Source organism: Megascapheus bottae, chromosome 7 (genome assembly GCF_031878675.1).
Source record: "Megascapheus bottae isolate mThoBot1 chromosome 7, mThoBot2.hap1, whole genome shotgun sequence".
NCBI lineage: Eukaryota > Metazoa > Chordata > Mammalia > Rodentia > Geomyidae > Megascapheus > Megascapheus bottae.
Window position 1 is genome coordinate 35634828 of NC_143515.1, and position 20688 is coordinate 35655515.

At 40.2% G+C, this 20688-nt stretch overlaps 1 protein-coding gene across 1 annotated transcript in view; it reads right to left on the bottom strand.

The window, feature by feature from the left end:
* Window positions 1–401: 401 nt before the first annotated feature.
* Window positions 402–20688, bottom strand: part of Gmcl1 (germ cell-less 1, spermatogenesis associated) — a 38717-nt gene continuing 18430 nt past the window's right edge. The window contains exons 8-14 of the mRNA XM_090336753.1: window positions 20005–20095; window positions 18217–18354; window positions 13873–13942; window positions 9982–10057; window positions 5810–5955; window positions 4486–4573; window positions 402–1722 (exon numbers count right to left, since the gene is read on the bottom strand). Of these exons, the coding sequence (XP_090192879.1) occupies window positions 1594–1722; window positions 4486–4573; window positions 5810–5955; window positions 9982–10057; window positions 13873–13942; window positions 18217–18354; window positions 20005–20095 (738 nt within the window). The 3' untranslated portion in view covers window positions 402–1593. The remainder of the gene's footprint in view (window positions 1723–4485; window positions 4574–5809; window positions 5956–9981; window positions 10058–13872; window positions 13943–18216; window positions 18355–20004; window positions 20096–20688) is intronic.

The following is a 20688-nucleotide window of genomic DNA, read 5'->3' on the forward strand; positions in this document are numbered from 1 at the left end:
TGCTGGGGCCAGGAGTGCAGCCTAGAAGTAGAATGCTTGCCTAGCATGCACAAAGCCCTGGGTTGGATTCCTTGAAACCACATAAAAAAGACCAGAAGTGGTACTGTAGCACAAGGGTAGAGTGCTGGCTTTGAAAAAGTCCAAAGACAGTGCTAAGGCCCTGAGTTCAAGTCCCAGGACTGGCAAAAAAAAATCACTATGCTATGTGTTACAGTCTAAAGGGGAAGATGGAAGCATTTACAAGGTTCCTTTATGTAAACCAAGAAGATGAGTTCTGAAAGGCTATAAATAATTTATGAACATGTTACTGGGAAAGAAAAACTATCAATAAATTTAAAAAGTAAACGTGGTCATGAAAAAATTAGAGAGTAAATGAATACTAAGATAAATCTTGGTTTGTTCATTTTAAGTAGGATATTATTTATTCTTTTTCCAAATGGTCATTTATTATTTGTACAGATACATAAAAATGATTCCCATTTTTGAAAACATACTAAAATATACATCAACCACAGACATATTCATTCTGCCTGACTGGAATGAAAATAAGCATGGCTATTTTCAAAGTAGCATTAAACGTAAGAAGCCAACATATATAACTTATGAGTTACCTTTCATTTTTGACAAAAATAAGCTCTCCGTTTACATTAATGCTTTATTTTCAGCTTCCACATTAGGTCTTCTAGCTTTATATACATTTACTATGAAATTCCTATCAGCATGTATAACACAAAGGCACTCAATCCAGAGGTTATGAAGTCCTGAGCTTAGGTAGGAAACAGAATTCCCAACTAAAGTTTGAACAGAAATAATCCTAAAGATCAGATAACATGAAAATGTTTAAGTGTAGTATCCGGTACACAAATAATTCACAACAGAATAATAAAAGTATACACAATGTTCAAGATAAGACCAAGTAAAGGCAAAGGAAAAATCCTCTGAATCAAATTAATTTTTCCCTCAGTCAACTTTATTTAAAGGTCTACAGCTGATATTTGCTTTTGCTTTTGTTGTTAAATCCTAAGAACGCTGAACTTAAAAAAAAGTGTGAAAATGTTTAAGTTTAAAGAAGTTTCTCATAATAACCTCCCAACCATGGAAAAGTGTTTAATGGCTAAATGAAGCGGTGACTGGAAAGCTACTGCAGGAACTACATCACGGGGAAGTGGAAGGGCAACTTTAAAGGCACCAATGGAAAAGCATTTATAAGGTGAGGAGGTGTTCAAAGAGCTGAGCAAAAGAAAAAGAAACTTACAGATGGCTCAATGAGGCTTACTAACATTAGGCAGGACCACAGTTTAAGCTAAATATCATCTACTGTTACAAAGCAATGTTGAGTTTACTTACAGCAATTTTCTATTGATGCTAAATTAAAAGCAGGAATTGACATCTTTAAAACATACATGGTTTAAAAATGTTTTCTTATGCATAGAAATGTAATGAGGGTAAAAAATCATCTCCATGTTATCTGTACAGTACATAAGGCCTTTGTCAATGTTAGTCACCTTAGGTGTGATATCAGTAGGGCCACTGAATTAAAGCTGGCTTAACAAAAAGTTTTCAAAGTGCTACTGTTTCCAGCTGAGGAGATCCTCAATTTTCTGGATTATCTGGGTGGCGATTATTTTCAGTTCTTTTTTCTGGTGATATATACAAGAAATTACAGCAGATATACAAAGGGAAGACCAGAAGCCTGCTGTCCAAATTCATCACCACTTGTTCCTGTAAGACAGATTTGTTGGTTTAATGACAACTAGATAGCAATATTCTATCAAAAATAAAGAAACCAAGATGGGCATGGTGGCTCATGCCTGTAATCCTAGCTACTCAGGAGGCTGAGATCTGAGAATCAAAGGTTCAAAGCCAGCCCAGGAACAAAAAGACCTGAGACTTTTTTTTTTTTTTTTTTGCCAATCCTGGACCCGAGCTCAGGGCCGGAGCACTGTCCTTAGACTTTTTCAAGGATAGACAGAGCTCTACCACTTGAGCCTCAGCACCACTTCTGGCTTTTTTCTATGTATGTGGTACTAAGGAACTGAACCCTGGTTTTTGTGCATGCTAGACAAGCACTCTACCACTAGGCCAAACTCCCAGCCCCTGAACCTGAAACCCTTATCTCCAATTAACCTCTAGAAAATGGGAAGGGCAGCTTGGCTCAAGGGTAGGGCGAGAGCCTTGAGCTGAAGAGCTCAGGGACAGCGCCCAGGCCGAGTTCAAGCCATATGACCCACCAAAAAATAAAAATAAAAAATAAAATGTTTTTAAAAGAAACTAAGCTATTAAACTGAGTGAACCAAAATAAGTAGTATGGGAGTTTAAGGACCACAGCCTCCATCTCAAATTGCAGCCCACTAGGGGTGGGGCCTTGTCACATCTTTTCCTTGTTGGGAAAAATGGAGACAGAGGGGCTGGAGTGTGGCCCCTTTGTGGTAGAGTGCTTGCCTAGAATGCACAAAACCCTGGGTTCCATTCCTCCATACTACACAGAAAAATCTGGGGACTGGGAGTTTGGCATAGAGTATAGTGCCTATGTAGCATACATAAAGACCCGGGTTTGATTCCTCGGTTACCACATACATAGAAAAAGCTGGAAGTGGTGCTATGGCTCAAGTGGCAGAACTCTAGCCTTGAGAAAGCTCAAAGATAGTGTCCAGGCCCCGGGTTCAAGCCCCAGGACTGAAAAAAAGAATCATTATTATTTGCTTTCATTACCAAACTAAGGAAATGATAACAAAACCAAGAAATAAATACACTATTGGGCACAATATTGCTGAAGGAAGTCAAATGGGCATGTTAGAATGCAGTTTGATCACTAGAAAAATCTATGTATTAGCATGAATTCTACTTAGAATTTACCCTTTTTTTAGGTAAACAACTACTGAATATTTATTTTTAAGTTTTTATTATAAAGGGGATATATCAAGGGGTTAGAGCTGCATTAGTCAGGTAAAAAGTACATTTCTTTTGGATAAAGTCACACCTTCCTTCCCTTGCTCTTTCAGTTTTTCCCTTTCAACCCCACCCATAAGCTGTATAGTTCATTTTCAATATAGTGTGCAGTGAATACAAACTTACTTGTTGAATTTATCTTTAAAGTAGAAAAACATAGGAAGATACTTTCTACTTCCACTTTCTGAGTGCTAAATGAAGGGACGGGTGCCTTTACACATAATTTGGAGCACACTACATAGATCTGTCATCTTAGAAGTCTACTGTGCTAGAGAAAAAAGTGCTCAATACTCAGGAGTTATGCAGTCTGCTATGAATAAACAGGTTCACAGGTTTCTGAAGATGATGTTGGATATAATACAATCATTTCCTGATAGGCAGCTTTCCTCTGCCCCAGATCAAAGTGCTCTTTTGTTTTTGCTGTCCCAATTGTCCATCTGTCTGTCTGTCTGTCTGTCTTTCTTTCCTCCCCTCCCTCCCTCCCCTCCCCTCCCCTTCCTCCCCTCCCCTCCCCTCCCTCCCTCCCTTCCTCTCTCTCCCTCCCTTCCTCTCTCTCTCTCTCTCTTTCTTTTCTTTTCTTTCTCTCTAACAGTCGTGGGGCTTGGACTCTGGGCCTGGGTGATGTCCCTGAGCTCTTCAGATCAAGGCTAGGCCCTACCCCTGGGCCTGGGTACTGTCCCTGAGCTCTTCAGCTCAAGGATACCAACCTATCCTTTGAGCCACAGCTCTACTTTCAATTCTCTAGTAGTGAATTGGAGATAAAGAATCTCCCAGTCTTTAGTATCTGGACTGGCTTTGAACTGCAATCCTCAGATCCAGCTTCCTGAGCAGCTAGCATTACAGGCATGTGTCACTGCGCCCGGTTCCAGTTATGTTTCTAACGGTGCAGTGTCCTCCTCCTCTGAAGTGGGAGACCAGCAATGCCTGCACTGGAGTTGTTTTCAGAGATGGGCTATCTGCTTACACACAGTGGAGCATTGTGCAGATGGGGCCCACCCAAGTTAAGAATCCAAGCACAACATAGTGCAGGGCACTGAATGAATGCTTCATAGTTACTTTCAAAAAGTCCAACAACTTTTCAAAAATTGCATTATTTTAATGTGAATTCTAGCTCAGAATGTTCCTGAGGTTTTATTTATTTATTTTTGTCAGTCCTGGGGCTTGAACTCAGGGCCCGAGCACTGTCCTTAGGCTTTTTCAAGGCTAGAGCTCTACAACTTGAGCCACAGCACAACTTCTAGCCTTTTCTTTTCTTCTTCTTTTTTTTTTTTTTTTTTTTTTGCCAGTCCTGGGCTTGAGCTCAGGGCCTGGGAGTTGTCCCTGAGCTCTTCAGCTCAAAGCTACCACCCTACCTCTTGAGCCACAGCACTACTTTCCATTTTCTAGTGGTTAATTGGAGAGAAGAGTCTCACGGATTTTCAGTGCCCAGGCTGGCTCTGAACCCCGATCTCAGCCTGAGTAGCTAGGATTGCAGGCGTGAGCCACCGCGCCCAGCCCTCCTGAGCACAAATCTTCAGTAAGATAACAGAAGCCTACCTGGTCCTTTTCAAGTGTAAGTATCTGATAGCCCGTTGTTCTACTACAGATTAGTTTTCCACTGCTATCAAAAGAAGCCAACCGCAATCTGAAATTAAAAAGTAAAAAATAAACTCATGATTTGTAAACCCAAATTTCTGATTTTTAACCCAAAATTGATTGCTTTTTTCATTTCAATATTTTTCTTCTTTATATTCCTTCTCTTATCAGACTTTAAAATCCTTTCAAATTGTAAACTAATCCCATTCATATTATTCTGAAGTATAAAATTACTATGTTATGTATATGTAGCATAAAATTTACCATGGCAATTATTTTTGTAATGGTTCTGTGGCATTAAACATAGCTTGTTTTGCCCCTACTACTCATCTCCAAGACATTTTCCCTTCCCAACCCTGGCAACCACCAGTCTATTTTCTGACCCCTTAAATTTGTCTTATTTAGGTTAAATAATAGAGTGGAAGCATATAATATTTATCCTTTTGTAACATGATTACTTAACAGTGTCATTCAAGTTTAGCATATGCTGATAAAACACTTCCTTCCCTTTAAGGTTTTATTACATAGCTAAGAACTGGGATTACAGGCATCATCATACCTGACTTCCCTCCCTCCCTTTCCTTCCTTATTCCCTCCCTACTTTTCTTCCTCTTTCCCTTCCTTTTTGTTTGAATTCAAGACCACAAATTCTTTCTCAGCTTGTTCACTCCTGACTGATGCTTTACCAACGGAGTCATGCCTAAAGCCTGGCTTTTTGTTGGTTAATGAGGCTGGCTTCAAATTGCTATCTACAAGAGCTCTGTTTCCTAGTGGCTAGGATTACAGACATGAGCACCAGTCCCTGGCTCCTAATGGATCCTTTTAAAAAAAATTATTTTTCTTTGGCCAGCCCTGAGCGTAAGCTCAGGGCCTGAGCACTGTCCTTGAGTTTTCTCAAGGCTAGAACCCTACCACTTGAGCCACAGCACCACTTCCAGCCTTTTCTATGCATATGGTACCGAGGAACTGAACCCAGTCTTCGTGCATGCTAGGCAAGCATTCTACCACTAGACTGAACTCCCAGCCCCTTTGTTTTGTTTTAAGGTATAAAATACTCCATTGTACATTTGTTACCATACTTTGGTTATCAGACCTGCAATGGACATAAACAGATTGCTCTGGTTACTGTAGATAATGCTGCTATGAACACAAGTATCTGTTCAAAGAATGTAAACTTATGAGGTCCCAGCACTTAATCATTCTGTATATTATCACTGCTGTATAATCAAGGTTTTATTTTCTATTTTTCCTGTCATGAGAGTGGGGAGGGGAACTCTCCTCCTACCTAAATGCTATGCTCCTTCGAGGCTGTAAACTGACAGATCCACTACATGGCTGATTCAGTGTATTGCGTTTGAAAATGATGTACCGATTTGTATAAGTTACAAGTAGGTCAAAGCCGAAATTAAAACCTGTCCACCGCCAGCAGTACTATAAGACACAAAAGAGAGATTTCACTTTATCACAATTAGCAAGTAAAAAATAAAGTTAAAAACATTTTCCCCTCTAACTCATTCCAAGTATTTCTCTAATACTTTTTGCTAATGCCATTCCCTTAAGGCTTCCCATGCAGGTCACTTAGGCCAGAGAAGCAGCCTTGGAATCCTAATTCCTTAAGTTAGTTACCTGGTATGATACCTCTTTATGGTTTCCACACTACAATTCTACCACAAATATGGCTTCCACTGCAAGTTAAGTAACTTCAGCTTAGGAGCCAGGAGTCAGGATGGATGTAATAACTCACTAAAGTGGTGGCTAATGCCTGTATTCTCATCTACTCAGGAGGCTGAGATCAGGAAAATAATGGTTTAAGGTTAGGCTAGGAAAAAAGTTTGTGAGACTCCACCTTAACAGATGAAGGTGTGTGCAGTGGCACATGACTGCCATTCTAGTTATGAGGGGAAATGTAACCAGAAGGTTCCCAACCTGGGGGGAAAAGTGAGACTCTATCTCAAAAATGACCAAAGCCAAATGAACTAGGGTTATGGCTCAAGTAGTGGTGCTCCACTGCTTATCCAGCAAGCATGAAACCTTGAGTTCAAACCTGAGTAGTTCAAAGCCCTCTAGTTGGGCACCAGTGGCTTTCAGCTACTTGAAAGCTGAAATTGTAAGGACTGGGGTTTATGGAAACCTGGACCTGTATGGGAGACCCTCTCTCAGACCATAGCTCAACCAGGCATTACAGGTGTTTCACACCTGTAATTCTAGCTACTGTGAAAGCTAGCTGGGCAGTAAAGTCCATAATACTCTTATTTTTAGTCAACCACCAAAAAACTGAAAGTGGAGACCTAACTAACTCAAATGATAGAGCACCAGCCTGGAGGGAAAATGCTAAAAGACAGACAGACAGACAGACAGACAGACAGACAGACACACACACACACACCCCAATCCCAGCACTGGCACAAAAGAAAAGTACAAAAAGGAGATATGCCTCAGATATATGAATGCCTGCCTAGTGAGGCAGGCTCTGAGTTTAAACCCCAGTACTGAAGAACAGCATGAAACAAAACTTTTCACTTTAAAGTATCATTGGGTTATTTTAAAATACCATCATGAGGTTCCAAGTTTTCTTTTATATCATTAGCTAAGTAATTTAGAGCATTAGGGATAATATACAGTGATCTAGGGCAGTAAAGATAGGGCTTCAGGGTTTGATTGACAACTTGAATTATGACATTAATTCAATTTACTGTATGCCACGCTTTATTCTAGGCAGTGGAGATCTAGCCCTGGTAGAATTTATATTCTATCACAGGTGACTGTGTGTGGAGGGAGTAGATAACAGTACATATGGAACAGGAGAAGAGAATGTCAAGAAAGAGGAGGATGGCTTGGAGTTGGGAGCTGATGTAAACAGATCCTTAGAGAAATTGAAGAGGTTGGTGAAGGAGCAGAGCAAGAATCATTCTGGGGTAAGTGTCATAGATAAAGTGAAAAGCACAGGTAAAATATAGGAGGATCTTATCAGGAATAGTAAAATACCTACAAAGCTTTAAGGAAGGCAGGCTGCTTTTTTTGGGGGGGGGGCGAGCGGTGAGAGGGGCAGTGGTGACAGTCCTGGTGCTTGAGCTCAGGGCCAGGGCTTTGCCCTGAGCTTTTGTGCTAGCATCTTTACCGTCTGAGCAACAGGCCTACTTCTGGCTTTTTTTGGTGGCTAATTGGATAAGTCTTACAGACCTTCCTATCTGGCTGGCTTTCAATGGCAATCCTCAGATCTCAGCCTCACCAGAGCCCACCAGAGCTGCTCTTTTATTTATTTTGTTTGTTTTTAGAATTTATTAACATTGATTTTTACATCATATTTCAAATGACATGTTTAACAAACAAGTGTTCAAGAAGGGAATCTCTGTATACAATCATTGGCACTTAGTTTTTAGAACATAAAATTAGGCTAAGGGTTTGTATATCATAGATACATATTAATTTATGAAATAAAACATTATGCCTATAGAGTCATAATTTTTTTTTGCCAGTCCTGGGCTTGGGCTGAAGGCCTGAGCACTGTCCTTGGACTTTCTCAAAGCTAGCACTCTACCACTTGAGCCTCAGCACCACTTCCAGCTTTTTTGTATGTATGAGGTACCGAGGAATTGAACCCAGGTCTTTGTACATGCTGGGCAAACACTCTACCACTAGGCCAAACTCCCGGCCCTAGAGTCATAGGGTTTTGTTTTTTGTTTTTTTGCCAGTCCTGGGCTTGAGCTCAGGGCTTGAGCACTGTCCTTGGACTTTCTCAAGGTTAGAGCTCCACCACTTGAGCCTCAGCACCATTTCTGGCTTTTTTCTATGTATGTGGTACCGAGGAATTGAACCCGGGTCTTCGTGCATGTTAGGCAAGCACTCTACCACTAGGCCAAACTCCCGGCCCGAGTCATAGGTTTTTATGTCTATGTAGTTATGTTTATATTTCCAATCTACCATGTCCATAGTATTTTATGTTTTTGTTTTTTTGTTGGTCATGGGACTTGACCTCTGGACCTGGGCGTTGAGTTACAGTGCCACTTCTAGTTTTCTGGTGGTTAATTGGAAGAGTCTCACAGACTTAGTGACTTTAGTGCCCGGCTAGCTTTGAACCATGATCCTTAGATCTCAGCCTCCTGGGTAGCTTTGATTACAGGCATGAGCCACTGAGCCTGACCTAAAGACTTCTTCTGAGAGAAGGTATGAGTCATGCCAATCATGTTTAATGTTATGATATTTAAGATAAACCCATTAACAAGGAGTAGGGTTTAACCATCAGTTTGGCAATAAGAGAAAAAAAGGAAGCTAAACGTATAAACAAGGGATCAATTTTAGGATGGAAAGTAAGAACAACAAAGAGGGGCTTAAAAAATTGTTGGCTGCTGGGCGCAGATGGCTCACACTTGTAATCCTACTCAGAAGGCTATGATCCTAAGGATCACGGTTCAAAGCCAACCCGGGCACAAAAGTCTATGAGACTCTTATCTCCAATCCACCAAAAAACCAGAAGTGGCACTGTGGCTCAAGGAGCAAAGTGCTATTCTTTAGCTACAGAGCTCAGAGACGATGCTCAGGCCCAGCATTCAAGTTCCATGACCAAAAAAAAAAAAAATTGTTGGGAGTCCAGGTTCTAGAGCAGGGATAGGGAATGTCTGGCACATGGGTCATATAAGGTCAATGAAGTCACATAGCACACAATTAACATGTATGTTTTTCATTGGTTGCTCATGTCCGTTTGCCTGTACTGATCATTTTGTATGGCCTTTGGATGATGTTAAAATATCCAAATGGTGTTTGCTAGAAAAAAAAGGTCTCCCATCGCTGTTCTTGGGGGCACAAGAAAGATATAAGAGGAGGAAGGACCTATAAGTAGTTTGTATGAGGAGACCTTTTGAATGTGAGAATAAAATCAGTGGTACAAAAATTGAAGACATTTTGCAGGAGTATTTGGTGCATGGGGTAAGGAGAACATAAGCTCACTGGGGAAGAAGGGCAGGGAACAAACTGAAATCACCAATGCTGACAAGAATAAGGATAAGGAAATGCAGTGGGCTCTGTGCATGACGGCAACAGTACGGCCAGCAGAGGTGTTGCAAAGGCACTTCCTTCAAAGGAGCTGTGGTTCAATGCAAACAGAATAACCTTTAAAAATTAAAGTTCAGGATGGAGTTGAGATAGAATGATAGAGGGGTGACAGTGACCAAGATGCATTATACACAGAAACTGACATGCTGAGAACAGCTCCCCCTTCACCAGGGAAAGTCACTGTCCTTAATTTTAGTATACAGTTCAGGAGAGAAACACAGGAGGCAGTGAGGGAGGAAGGGGGTACTCAAAACTAATTAGGCAGATCAGTCAAATCAACCTATCGATAAGATAACAGATATCGCAGCCAGATAATCTTAAACATCCCAAAGATAATTGTTAATGTAGGTAGCAATTATTTTCTAATGCATTTAAATTAGTATAGTAAGAATCACAATCCATACTTACTTCACCATCTTTGGCGAGCTTTCTACCACATCTCATGCTATTTCCTTCTAGTTCTTCTTTATTAATTTCTTGAGGCCTAAAATAATATGCAAGTCATGAACTTTCATAGGAAAAAGGCAATTAGGAATTGAAAAGGAATGGCAAATTAAAAAGAATAAATATCCTTGCTAACAGATTTTTAAATAATTTCTTTCGATATAAATAAAAATAAAGCGTTGGGCACTGGTGGTTCATGTCTTTAATGTTAGCTACTCAGGAGGCTGAGATCTGAGAATCGTGGTTCAAAACCAGCCTGGGTTTTGGAAGTCCATGAGACTCTTATCTCCAAGCCAGAAGTGGTGCTGTGGCTCAACTGGTTGAGCTCTGGCCTTGAGCTGCAAGAGCTTGGGGACAGCATCCAGGCCCAGAGTTCAAGCCCCACGATGGACAAAAACAAAACAAAAATAAGAAAGTATTGAGTTGCAGTATAGCTAAGGGGTAAAGGGTCTGGCTAAGCATGTACTTAAGCCCTGGGTTCAATATACAGCACTGTAAAAAGAAAAAAAATAAATAAGATGTGAGCCCAGCACGGTGGCTCATGCCTGTAATCCTAGCTACTCAGGAGGCTGAGATCTGAGGATCTGAGATCTGAGGATTGCAGTTCAAAGCCAGCCCATGAGACTCTTATCTCCAATTAACCATTAGAAAACCAGAAGTGGCGCTGTAGCTCTAGGGATAGGGCAGTAGCTTTGAGCTTAAGAACTCAGGGACAGCGCCCAGGCCCAGAGTTCAAGCCCCACAATGGACAAAATAAATAAATAAAATGTGCTGGATGTTGATAGCTCAGGCCTGTAATCCTAATTACTAAGGAGGCTGAGATCTGAGGATTGCAGTCCAAAGCCAGCCTGGGCAGAAAAGTCTCAGTGAGCTTCTTATTTCCAATTAACCCTCTGAAAACTGGAAGTGGAACTGTAGCTCAAAGTGATAAGAGTGATAGTCTTGAGCAGAAGAGCTCAGAGACATTGCCCAGGCTCTGAGTTCAAGCCCTACAATCCCTGTCCCCTGACCTCCTGCAATCCCAAAATAACTTTAGTATTTCAACTGTTTACTTAACTTCTATTATCATTATAACCCAGTCTAACAAGAGCAGAGGAAGAAAACAATCTGAGAATTCTATTTACCAGAAAAATAAAATACTGAAAAAAAAATCTAACTACTACTAAGTAAAAGAGATTAAAATCTCTTATTTCTGTAAGATGTGACTTAGTATCACCTGCCCCTGATGTTGCTTATTTCATATGCAAACCATTTTTCTTTTGGCTTTTTTTGTTGGTTGTGGGGCTTGAGCTCTGGGCATAGGCACTGTCCTTGAGCTCTTCAGCTCAAGGCTACCGTCCTACCCCTAGAGCCACAGTGCCACTTTGGTTTTCTAATGGTTAATTGGAGATAAGAGTCTCAGAGTCTTTAGTGCCCAGGCTGGCTTGGAACTGAGATCCTCAGATCTTAGCTTCCTGAGTAGCAAGGGTTACTGGCGTAAGCCACCAAGTCTGGCTCCAAACCATTTTTCTTATTGTCTAATTCTACAAAGTCAGTATCATATAGGGGGAAAAAATTGTATAATTTTATCTATTATTCTTTGATCAGCTCCTTATTTTTAAAACCTTTTAACCAGGCCAGGTACTGGTGGTTCATACTTGTATTCTGAGCTACTCAGGAGGTTAAGATCTGAGGATGAGCAAAAGAACTCAGGGACGGTGCCATGGCCCAATGTTCAAGCCCTATAACAACCAAACAACCAACCAACCAACCCCTTTATAATCAACTGTGAGAAGCACTTATTTCAAGTTGTAATGATAAATGTCACTATCAGTTTGATCATTCCAAATGATAAGAGCAGCCCACTATGTCCATTCATGCATTCAACTCACATATCAAGCGCGATAAATTGGGAAGAAAATTAAGACAATAAGCAAATATAAACATGTCTGACATCAGGGAGCTCGGGGTGGCAGGACTAGCCATAACTAAGGACTATTATAATGTAGAATAATTCATGATGCTGATGCCTGAAGTAGGCACGACTGTTCTCCCAGAGTGGAAGGAGAACAGCCCTGCTGAGTGGGAGCCTCTGGGGTGGAGGAGGAATGTACGTTCTGTGCAGGGGGAAGGAACACACATAGAAGGAACAGTTGCCTGTTTCTTTCTTTTCATTTACAAAAAGAAGACTAGCTGGGTGTGGTGACTCACCCTTGTAATCTTAGCTACTCAGGAGACTTGAGATCTGAGGATGGAGGTTCAAAGCCAGCCTGGGCACTAAAATCCATGAGACTCATCTCCAAAACAAGGAAGTGGTGCTCAAGGGATAGGGCAGTAGCCTTGAGCTGAAGAGCACAAGGACAGTGGCCAGGCCCAGAGTCCAAACCCCGCGACTCACCAAAAACAAAAAAAAAAAAAAGAAGAAAAACACGATAGAAAACAACAGAGTATCAAACTGAAAAAGAATGCCATCCAGCTGGGACATAAAATGGACAGGTGAGGAGTTAATGCTAAAGGCATCTGGGGTAAACTCTTGATGGTTCCCACTGGCCAGCCTAATAAACTTAAACCTTTCCTGTTGGTAATAGAGAATTCCCAGACTTTTTATTATAAAAAAACTACAATTATACTTTATAAGTGGGGTGCCAGTGGTTCATTCGTGTAATCCTGGCTTCTCAGGAAGCTGACATCCGAGGATCCCAGTTCAAAGCCAACCCAGGGGCTGAAGTCCAAGAAACTCTTATCTCCAATTAATGACCTGAAAACCAGAAGTGGTGCTGTGGCTCAAGTGATAGAGCAGTAGCCTTGAGCTGAAGAACTCAGGGACAGTGCTCAGGCCTAGAGTTCAAGCTCCACCACTGACCCTCCTCCTGCCCCCCTCCCCCTAAAAAAGAGACGTTAATTTTTAATTTTATTTTTTCCCCTAGGAAAAGTCCAGAGAGTAGCCACAGGAGGTAGAAGGTAGTGTTTCTTCAGACTGTCCATTTCAAGGAGCTGTTGTAAAGATCAAATTTAATAAATGGGAAAGCAATTGTCCTGTAAAGTATAATACAGTAAAAGAATGAATTATTAATTTTTTTTGCCAGTCTTAGGGCTTTGAGCATTGTTTTTGAGCTTTGTTTTCTTCCTCAAGGCTAGTGCTCTACCACTTCAGCTACAGAACCACTTCCGGCCTTTCTGTGTATGTGGTACCGAGGAATCAAACCCAGGGCCTCATGCATGCAAGGCAAGCACTCTACCTTTAGGCTATGCTCAGTCCCCCAATTATTTTCTTTTTTTCTTTTTCTTAAAGTCTATTAATATTTTGTTAGGGAGGCATATGCTTGTAGGGAGGAGGGCATCCATAACCAGATGGTTTTATTTTGTTTAAAGAGCTTTCAAAATCTGTTTGATACTTAGAACTTGACAATGCACTATAATATGAAAGTTATCCTTACTTATATAAAAATCATGCTTAAGAAAGTATTATTCTAAGTAATATTTGAATATGTCAAAAGAAAATAAAAATGTAAGAGTAGTTCGTGAAACCAAGTCTATTTTCAATTTGACTAATGAAGCAAGCAAAAATTCAAACATTTTTCATACTAAATGACCAGAATGGTATTTCTAAGACCTGTAATGTTATAAAAATACAAGAAAAAGTTTGATTATATGATCTTTAATAATTTGAAATTTTAATACAATACTGATTTTTCACTATAATGAATGCTTTTAAAAATTACAAAAGCTTCTTGCTGTTTTTCTTTTTTGGACTGTAAATGTAGCTTAGTGGTAGAGAACTTGCCTCGCACGTGTCAGGCCCTAGGTTCCACTTTCTGCCCCAAACTTTTTTGTGTTTCTTTAAACATTAACAATAATATGATGTAATATACTTACCCCACTTCACTATCTTGTTCTGCCCGGAGCATAGCAAGCCACTGCTGTTTATACACAGAAGCCAGCCATTCTAAAATATAAACATTAATTAACAATAAATTGAAATGAAAGAACAAATAATTTAAATAATTGTTGAAACTGTTTTCATTTTAAATGCAAACTTAAAAATAGCAACTTCACAAGTGTGTACCTATAGGAAGCAGAGAATGAGAGAGTGTGGCTCAAGGTCAGTTGGGGATGGGGCGCGAGTTTGGGAGTCTCCATCTCACCTAACAAGGGGCTACCCATGGTGTCATTCCAACTATACAAAGAGCATAAGCAGGAGGATTACAGTCCAGAACAGCCTGGACAAAGACTTGAGACCTATCTGAAAATAAAGCAAAGAAGTTGGATAAGAGGCATAGCTCAAGAGGTAGAGCTCTGGCTAGCAAACATAAGACCCTAAGTTCAAATTCCAGTACCACAGAACAAAACAAAAAACTCAAAACATATAGCTAGTCTGACATAGTGGTATATGTCTGTAAACCCAGTAACTCAGAGGTGAGGAGAGAGGACTACAAATTTAGGACCAGATTGGGTTATACAGCAAGACTTTATCTTGTAAAGACAAAATACACAAAAAACAGGCAGGAACCTTATATTTAACAAATGTATTAAAAATATGGCTTTATGTGAATTACATATATTTAAACTAAGAATTAATCTGGGGTGTCGGTGGCTTCACCTGTAATCCTAGCTACTCAGGAGGCTGAGCTCTGAGGAATGCTATTCCAAGCTAGCCTGGGCAGAAAAGTCTGTGAGACTCTTATCTCTAATCAGAAAAAGTCATAAGTGGGTCCGTGACTTTGGCCTAGTAGTAGAGTGCTTGCCTAGCATGCACAAAGATCCATGTTTGGTTCCTCAGTACCACATACACAGAAAAAGCCAGAAGTGGTACTGTGTCTCACGTGACAGAGCAATAGCCTTGAGGAAAAAGCCCAAGAACAGTGGTCAGGCCCTGAGTTCAGACCCCAGGTCTTGCAAAAAGAAAAAGTCAGAAGTGGTGCTATGGCTCAAGTGGTACAACATTAGCCTTGAGCAAAAGCAGCTAAAGGACAGCACCCAGGCCCTGAGTTCAAGCCACAAGACCAGCGACAGGGGTGGGGATGGGAGGGGGTGCAGAATGGGACAGGACATGAGATTTACATCCCTAGACAAAAGCATAAAAGAATGTGCTGGCATTTAATAATTTTTTCCCACAGCTTATATTAACTTTCATTTGTGAACATCATTCCTAAACTGTATTGTCCATTTTTACCAAAAGTTTTCCCTCCTTCATTAAATTATCTAGAAAGAATTCAGGTTCTGGGCCACTGCCATCTCTTAACAGAAGTGTCAATCTGCAGTCACATAATACAAAGGCCATGGAAAGCTGTGCTCTGTAAGAACAGTAGGAACTAGGAACAGGGAAAGGACGGCTGAATGAAGCTTCAGGATTTACGCAGCAGAAGACTTGGTGATGAAGGCAATTGTGGACGTGACCTATCACGATATGCCATGAAATCAAGCCTTCTGGGGAATTAAAGAGACAGGGGAGACTTGAAAAACTGATAAGAAAATAGGGCTGGGAGTTTGGCCTGGTGGTAGAGTGCTTGCCTAGCATGCACGAACACTCGGTTCAATTCTTAGGTACCACAAATATAGAAAAAATTGGAAGTGGTGATGTGTCTAAAGTGGTAGGGCTCTAGCCTTGAGAAAGCCCAAGGACAGTGCTCAGGCCCTGAGTTCAGTCCCCAGGACTGGCAAAAAAAGGCGGGGGCTTCAAATAGGGCCAGAACAGCAGAAAGGGTAGGAACATGCTGCTGAGATTTCTAGCATAGCCTGATAATTCAAATTTCTGAGACTGATAATTTCTGGGTTGTAGCCAAGGTTGAAGATATTCCCAGGGGTGCAAAAATGAACCTACCTAGAAACCAGATCAAATACCTAGGGGGCAGAGTGGCCAAAGGACTGTTCCTACACATAAATTATGTCACTGGCTGAGGAGGAGGTAGCACTCACACTGAGTATGGAGAATAATTGGGGTTAGGAGAGAAAGGACAGAGGGTCAGCTCTCATACATATTTGCTAAGGACACAGGGTTAGGATGGACAATCTGAAGTCCTGGTCCTGCACCATCAGGATATGACAGTCCTACAGAGATTAGAATCTTAGAGAGATTAGATAGAATCTTCTGGAAGGACTGAATAAATGGAGGGAAGAATGAAAGACCTTGAGATTTTACTGACCCTGATTCAGAGCAAGTAATACGAAGGCATGGGAAGAATGGTATTGAGACAGATCAGAGATGTGAGAGTGGAGGAAGTGTGACCATGAGAATATGGAGGAGAAAAAAAAAACCTTCAATGAGCTGACCTGAAATCAACCTAATTATAAGAAATAATGGAACTCAACTGTGGTAATTTATTTTTTCTCTCCTCTTCTTTCTTCCTTCCTTGCGTCCGTCCGTCCGTCCGTCCGTCCATCCATCCATCCTTCCTTCCTTCCTTCCTTCCATCCTTCCTTCCTTCCTCCCTCCCTCCCTCTTTTCCTCTTCCTTCTTTTTTAATAGTGTTGGGGATCAAACCCAGGATTTTGTGCTTGTTGTCAAATGCTCTATTACTGAGTGGTACATCTAGTCCCCAATTTGCTCCAGATTTAAGATGCAGTCCTACTGACCACATGTATCAATTTTGGTCAATAATGTGAGCTATGTGGCTGTATACAACTGGGTAATTTTTCCTTGTGTTGGGGACAGAAATCTGCAGAGTGGCATATAGTAGGCAAGCACTTCAGTGTGGTTATGGGTTACTAAAGCAAATCTTTTACAGATACCACATAGTTAACTTGGAAAACTAAAAGCAGTTGTTTCAAAAGATTTACATTACAAATATCAAAGATGTACCTGATTCAACATATGTAAGATTTTAAGAAAAATAAAATAAACAAATTAAAGGATGATTAAATTTTTTAAAAAGCATTTACGACTTTTAAATACATCAAGTCTGTTTGTTCATGCCAGTCCTGGGGCTTGAACTCAGGGCTCAGGAGCTGTCCACTTGGGTAAAATTCTACTTTTGAGTTTCTAGTGGTTAACTGAAGATAAAAAGACTCATAGACTTTCTTTAGATTCTTTTTTTTTTTTTTATTTTTTGTGGGTCATGGGGCTTGAACTCGGCCTAGGCACTATCCCTGAGGTCTTCAACCCAAGGTTACTGCCCTACCCTTAAGCCAAGCCCCACTTTCCCATTTTCTAGAGGTTAGTTGGAGATAAGAGTCTCAGGTCCTTTTGTGCCCAGGCTGGCTTTGAACAGCGATCCTCAGATCTCAGCCTCCTGAGTAGCTAGGATTACAGGTATGAGACACCGTGCCTGGCCTCATATACTTTCTTGTCTGGAGCTGGCTTTGAACCAAAATCCTCAGACTCAGCCTTCTTAGTAGCTAGGATTATACGTGTGAGCCACTGGTGCTCAACTAAAAGTCATTTTTTAAAAAGTCTGATCTAGAATCAAAGAACATCTAGTGCTGGGCATGGTAGCATACATCTATAATGTTAGCAATTACGAGGCAGAGAGAGGAGGTTCTAGGGGAATGAAGAGAAAGAAAGGTTGTGGAGGTTGAGGAAGATGCATTCATATTTAATGCATATACTATGAAACTTAAGTGGTACAAACCCCTTTGTACAACTACCTAATGATAATGGTTTTCAGTTGTTTTTTTTTTTTTTTTTTTGCTAGTCCTGGGGCTTGAACTCAGGTCCTGCACACTGTACCTGAGCTTCTTTTTTGCACAAGGCCAGCATTTCAAAAAACAAAGACTGAATCTGTATGGTAAAGTGCTTGCCTAGCGTGCACAAAACCCTGAGTTCCATTGCCAAGCACTGCTGGTAAGCAGGGAAACATTCATACTACAGAATACCATTTAGATATTTAACTGTTTTATGGAGTATTTTAATATATAGGTAAATGTCTACGATATATAACATGAGCACAGAAATGATTCACCTAGCATGATGGCATAAAATGTCCATCTTTTTGAGCACTGTTCTTTTCTATCATATATATCACTATAAGAATCAGTAATCCCAGGGCCGGGAGTTTGGCCTAGTGGTAGAGTGCTTGCCTAGCATGCACGAAGACCTGAGTTCAATTTCTCGGTACCACATACATAGAAAAAAGCCAGAAGTGGTGCTGAGGCTCAAGTGGTAGAGTTCTAGCCTTGAGAAAAATCCAAGGACAGTGCTCAGGCCCTGAGCTTAAGCCCAAGACTGGAAAAAAAAAAAAAATCAGTAATCCTTTATAGGAAGAAGCTCATCATGCCACTTACCTGAAGGTACCAGAGAATCTTGTTCAATAATTCTTGCAGAAGCCAGATCACTAATGATATACTGTAGCCTTAAATGTTTGAACACAGACACAAATGGTTTCCCTTGTTCAGTGTCAAGGAAGGCTGTGCCTTCAAGATCTGTAAGAAATAGTTAAAAATTAAATAGCATTCTTTTCAAATATATTACTCTATTTCTTAATGCTCTATGGCTAGAGATGTACACAGATTATTAGAATGCAAAAAACTAGTTTCAGGGACTTCAAGCATTATATAAGATACAAGAGTCTCAAGGTCTTTAGTGCCAGGCTTGCGCTTTTTTGTGCCAGTCCTGGGGCTTGACCTCGGCCTGAATACTATCCTTGGGCATTCTCAAGGCTAGAGCTCTACCACTAGAGCCATAGCACCACTTCCAGCTTTTTTTCTATGTATGAGGTACCAAGGAATCAAACCCAGGTCTTCGTGCATGTTAGGTAAGCACTCTACCACTAGGCCAAACTCCCAGCCCCTGGTCTGGCTTTGAACCATGATCCCCAGATGTCAGCCTCCTGAGTAGCTAGGATTACCAGCATGCTACTTTTTTTTTTTTTAAATAAACAAAGCCAATTACTAGCTCTTGCTGCCCCAGCTGCTCACTGGGCATCATGTCCCAACTCTGCATTCTGTACTGAAACTGTCCTAACTTCAAGTAAGCAGGCCACGGTGGGCAAATGCCCTTAGAGGAAGAGGTGAAAATCAGGGACTAGATTTTCAGAATGTCAGCTTGTTAGTATACCACTGGGCTATGTATATTAAGACAAGTGTGTATAATGAGATAACATTATTTTGTTTAAAGCAGATGAGCTGACTGATGTTAAGTAAAAATTTGTTTATGGAGGCTCATTACGAATAAAGATAGCCATGTGTGAGTCAAAAAATGACAAGTGAACTAAAAAAATTCATAAACCTTTTGAGTGTCTGTGACTCATGCCTGTAATCCTAGCTACTTAGGCTGACATCTGAGGATCACGGTTTAAAGCCAGTTCAGCAGAAAAGTCTCTGAGACTCTTATCTCTAGTTAATCACCAGAAAACTGGAATTGGTACTGTGGCTCAAAGTGGTAGAACACTAGACTTGAGCGAAAAAGTTTAAGGACAGTGAGTGCCCAGGCCCTGAGGTGATGTACCATGATCCACAAAAAGCAAAAACAAAAAAATAAAAAGTAAAGATTTGTTTTCTTACCCGAGGGCCCCAAAATTTAAAAAAATATTTATTTTAGTAAAGTAAAATAATACATTGTGCACTACACTCCCTTCTATTCAGCTAAGGCTTTGTAACTGTTGATCTTAGCCGGATTGGTCTCCACCAAGAATCTGATGAAAGATATGGAAGCTCTCCTCACAGAAATGCATGCTGTTAGTGCACATACTAAATTCCAGACCTATGTCTGTGTTAGTGACACAAAGGAGCCCGATCACAGGTCCCCATATTAAGCATTATTGCCTGGTATCTAAGAAATGGTTTGTTAGGGAAAACTAAATGATCAAACAAATGACAAATGCAATCACCAAGATCTTTGGTGATAGAAGAAATAATTGTCTGGAGGACCTGATCATAAGGATGGGTTAGGAAGTAATTACTGGTAAAGGCATTTTGCTTCTCTATCCTTAATGTCTCTACTATAAAGCTGAACCCTGAGTTAAATAATTGCTCATGTCATCTCCAGTTCTAAGATTAAACAAGTCAGGACTTGGTTTTAATAAATACCAATTTATAAAAATGACAAAGTATGAACAAAATTTCAAGTCATACCTTTTTTCCACTTAGAAAACCAGACATCTGTTTCTGTCAAAAGCTGTTTCAAAGACCCATTCCAAGAAGGCACCAGTTGAAGAAACATCCACTGTTAAAAAAAATTAAATGAGAAAAAAAATTGTAAGATTTTTATCATTTTGTGGCTATGTTTTTATAATCACTCCCATTTTTTCAGCACAATCTTCTTTTTATTTTACACTTATGCTATAGTACTAGATACTTCTTTAAACAAACATCAAGTTCTTTATGTAATCATAAGAATAAACAAGTCCAGAAATAAAAGATTTTCAAAAAGAAGGGAATCTTAATGTCTGTCTCACAAAAATGTATTCCAATTTCTGTCAGTAATTTCATCCAAAAGCATACATATTTTAAACTGTCTCGAGACTATACTTAATTCAAAATTATTTTAGTCTTTTTGTATTCTTTTTTATTGTAATTAATAGAAGGGTTACATTATATTCGTCAGATAGAAGGTGCATTACTTAACAGTCATTCCTACCCCTTCAACCACTCTCACTTTTAAAGATAATACCTAAAAATCATTTCCGTTTTGCAAGCCACTTTAAGAATGAATTTTTACAAGTTTTAGATTCATCATGACATTAATCAAAGCCCAATACTAACTGACTACATATGGCAGCAAGTAATCTTTATGGTCACAAATATACCTTAGATTAC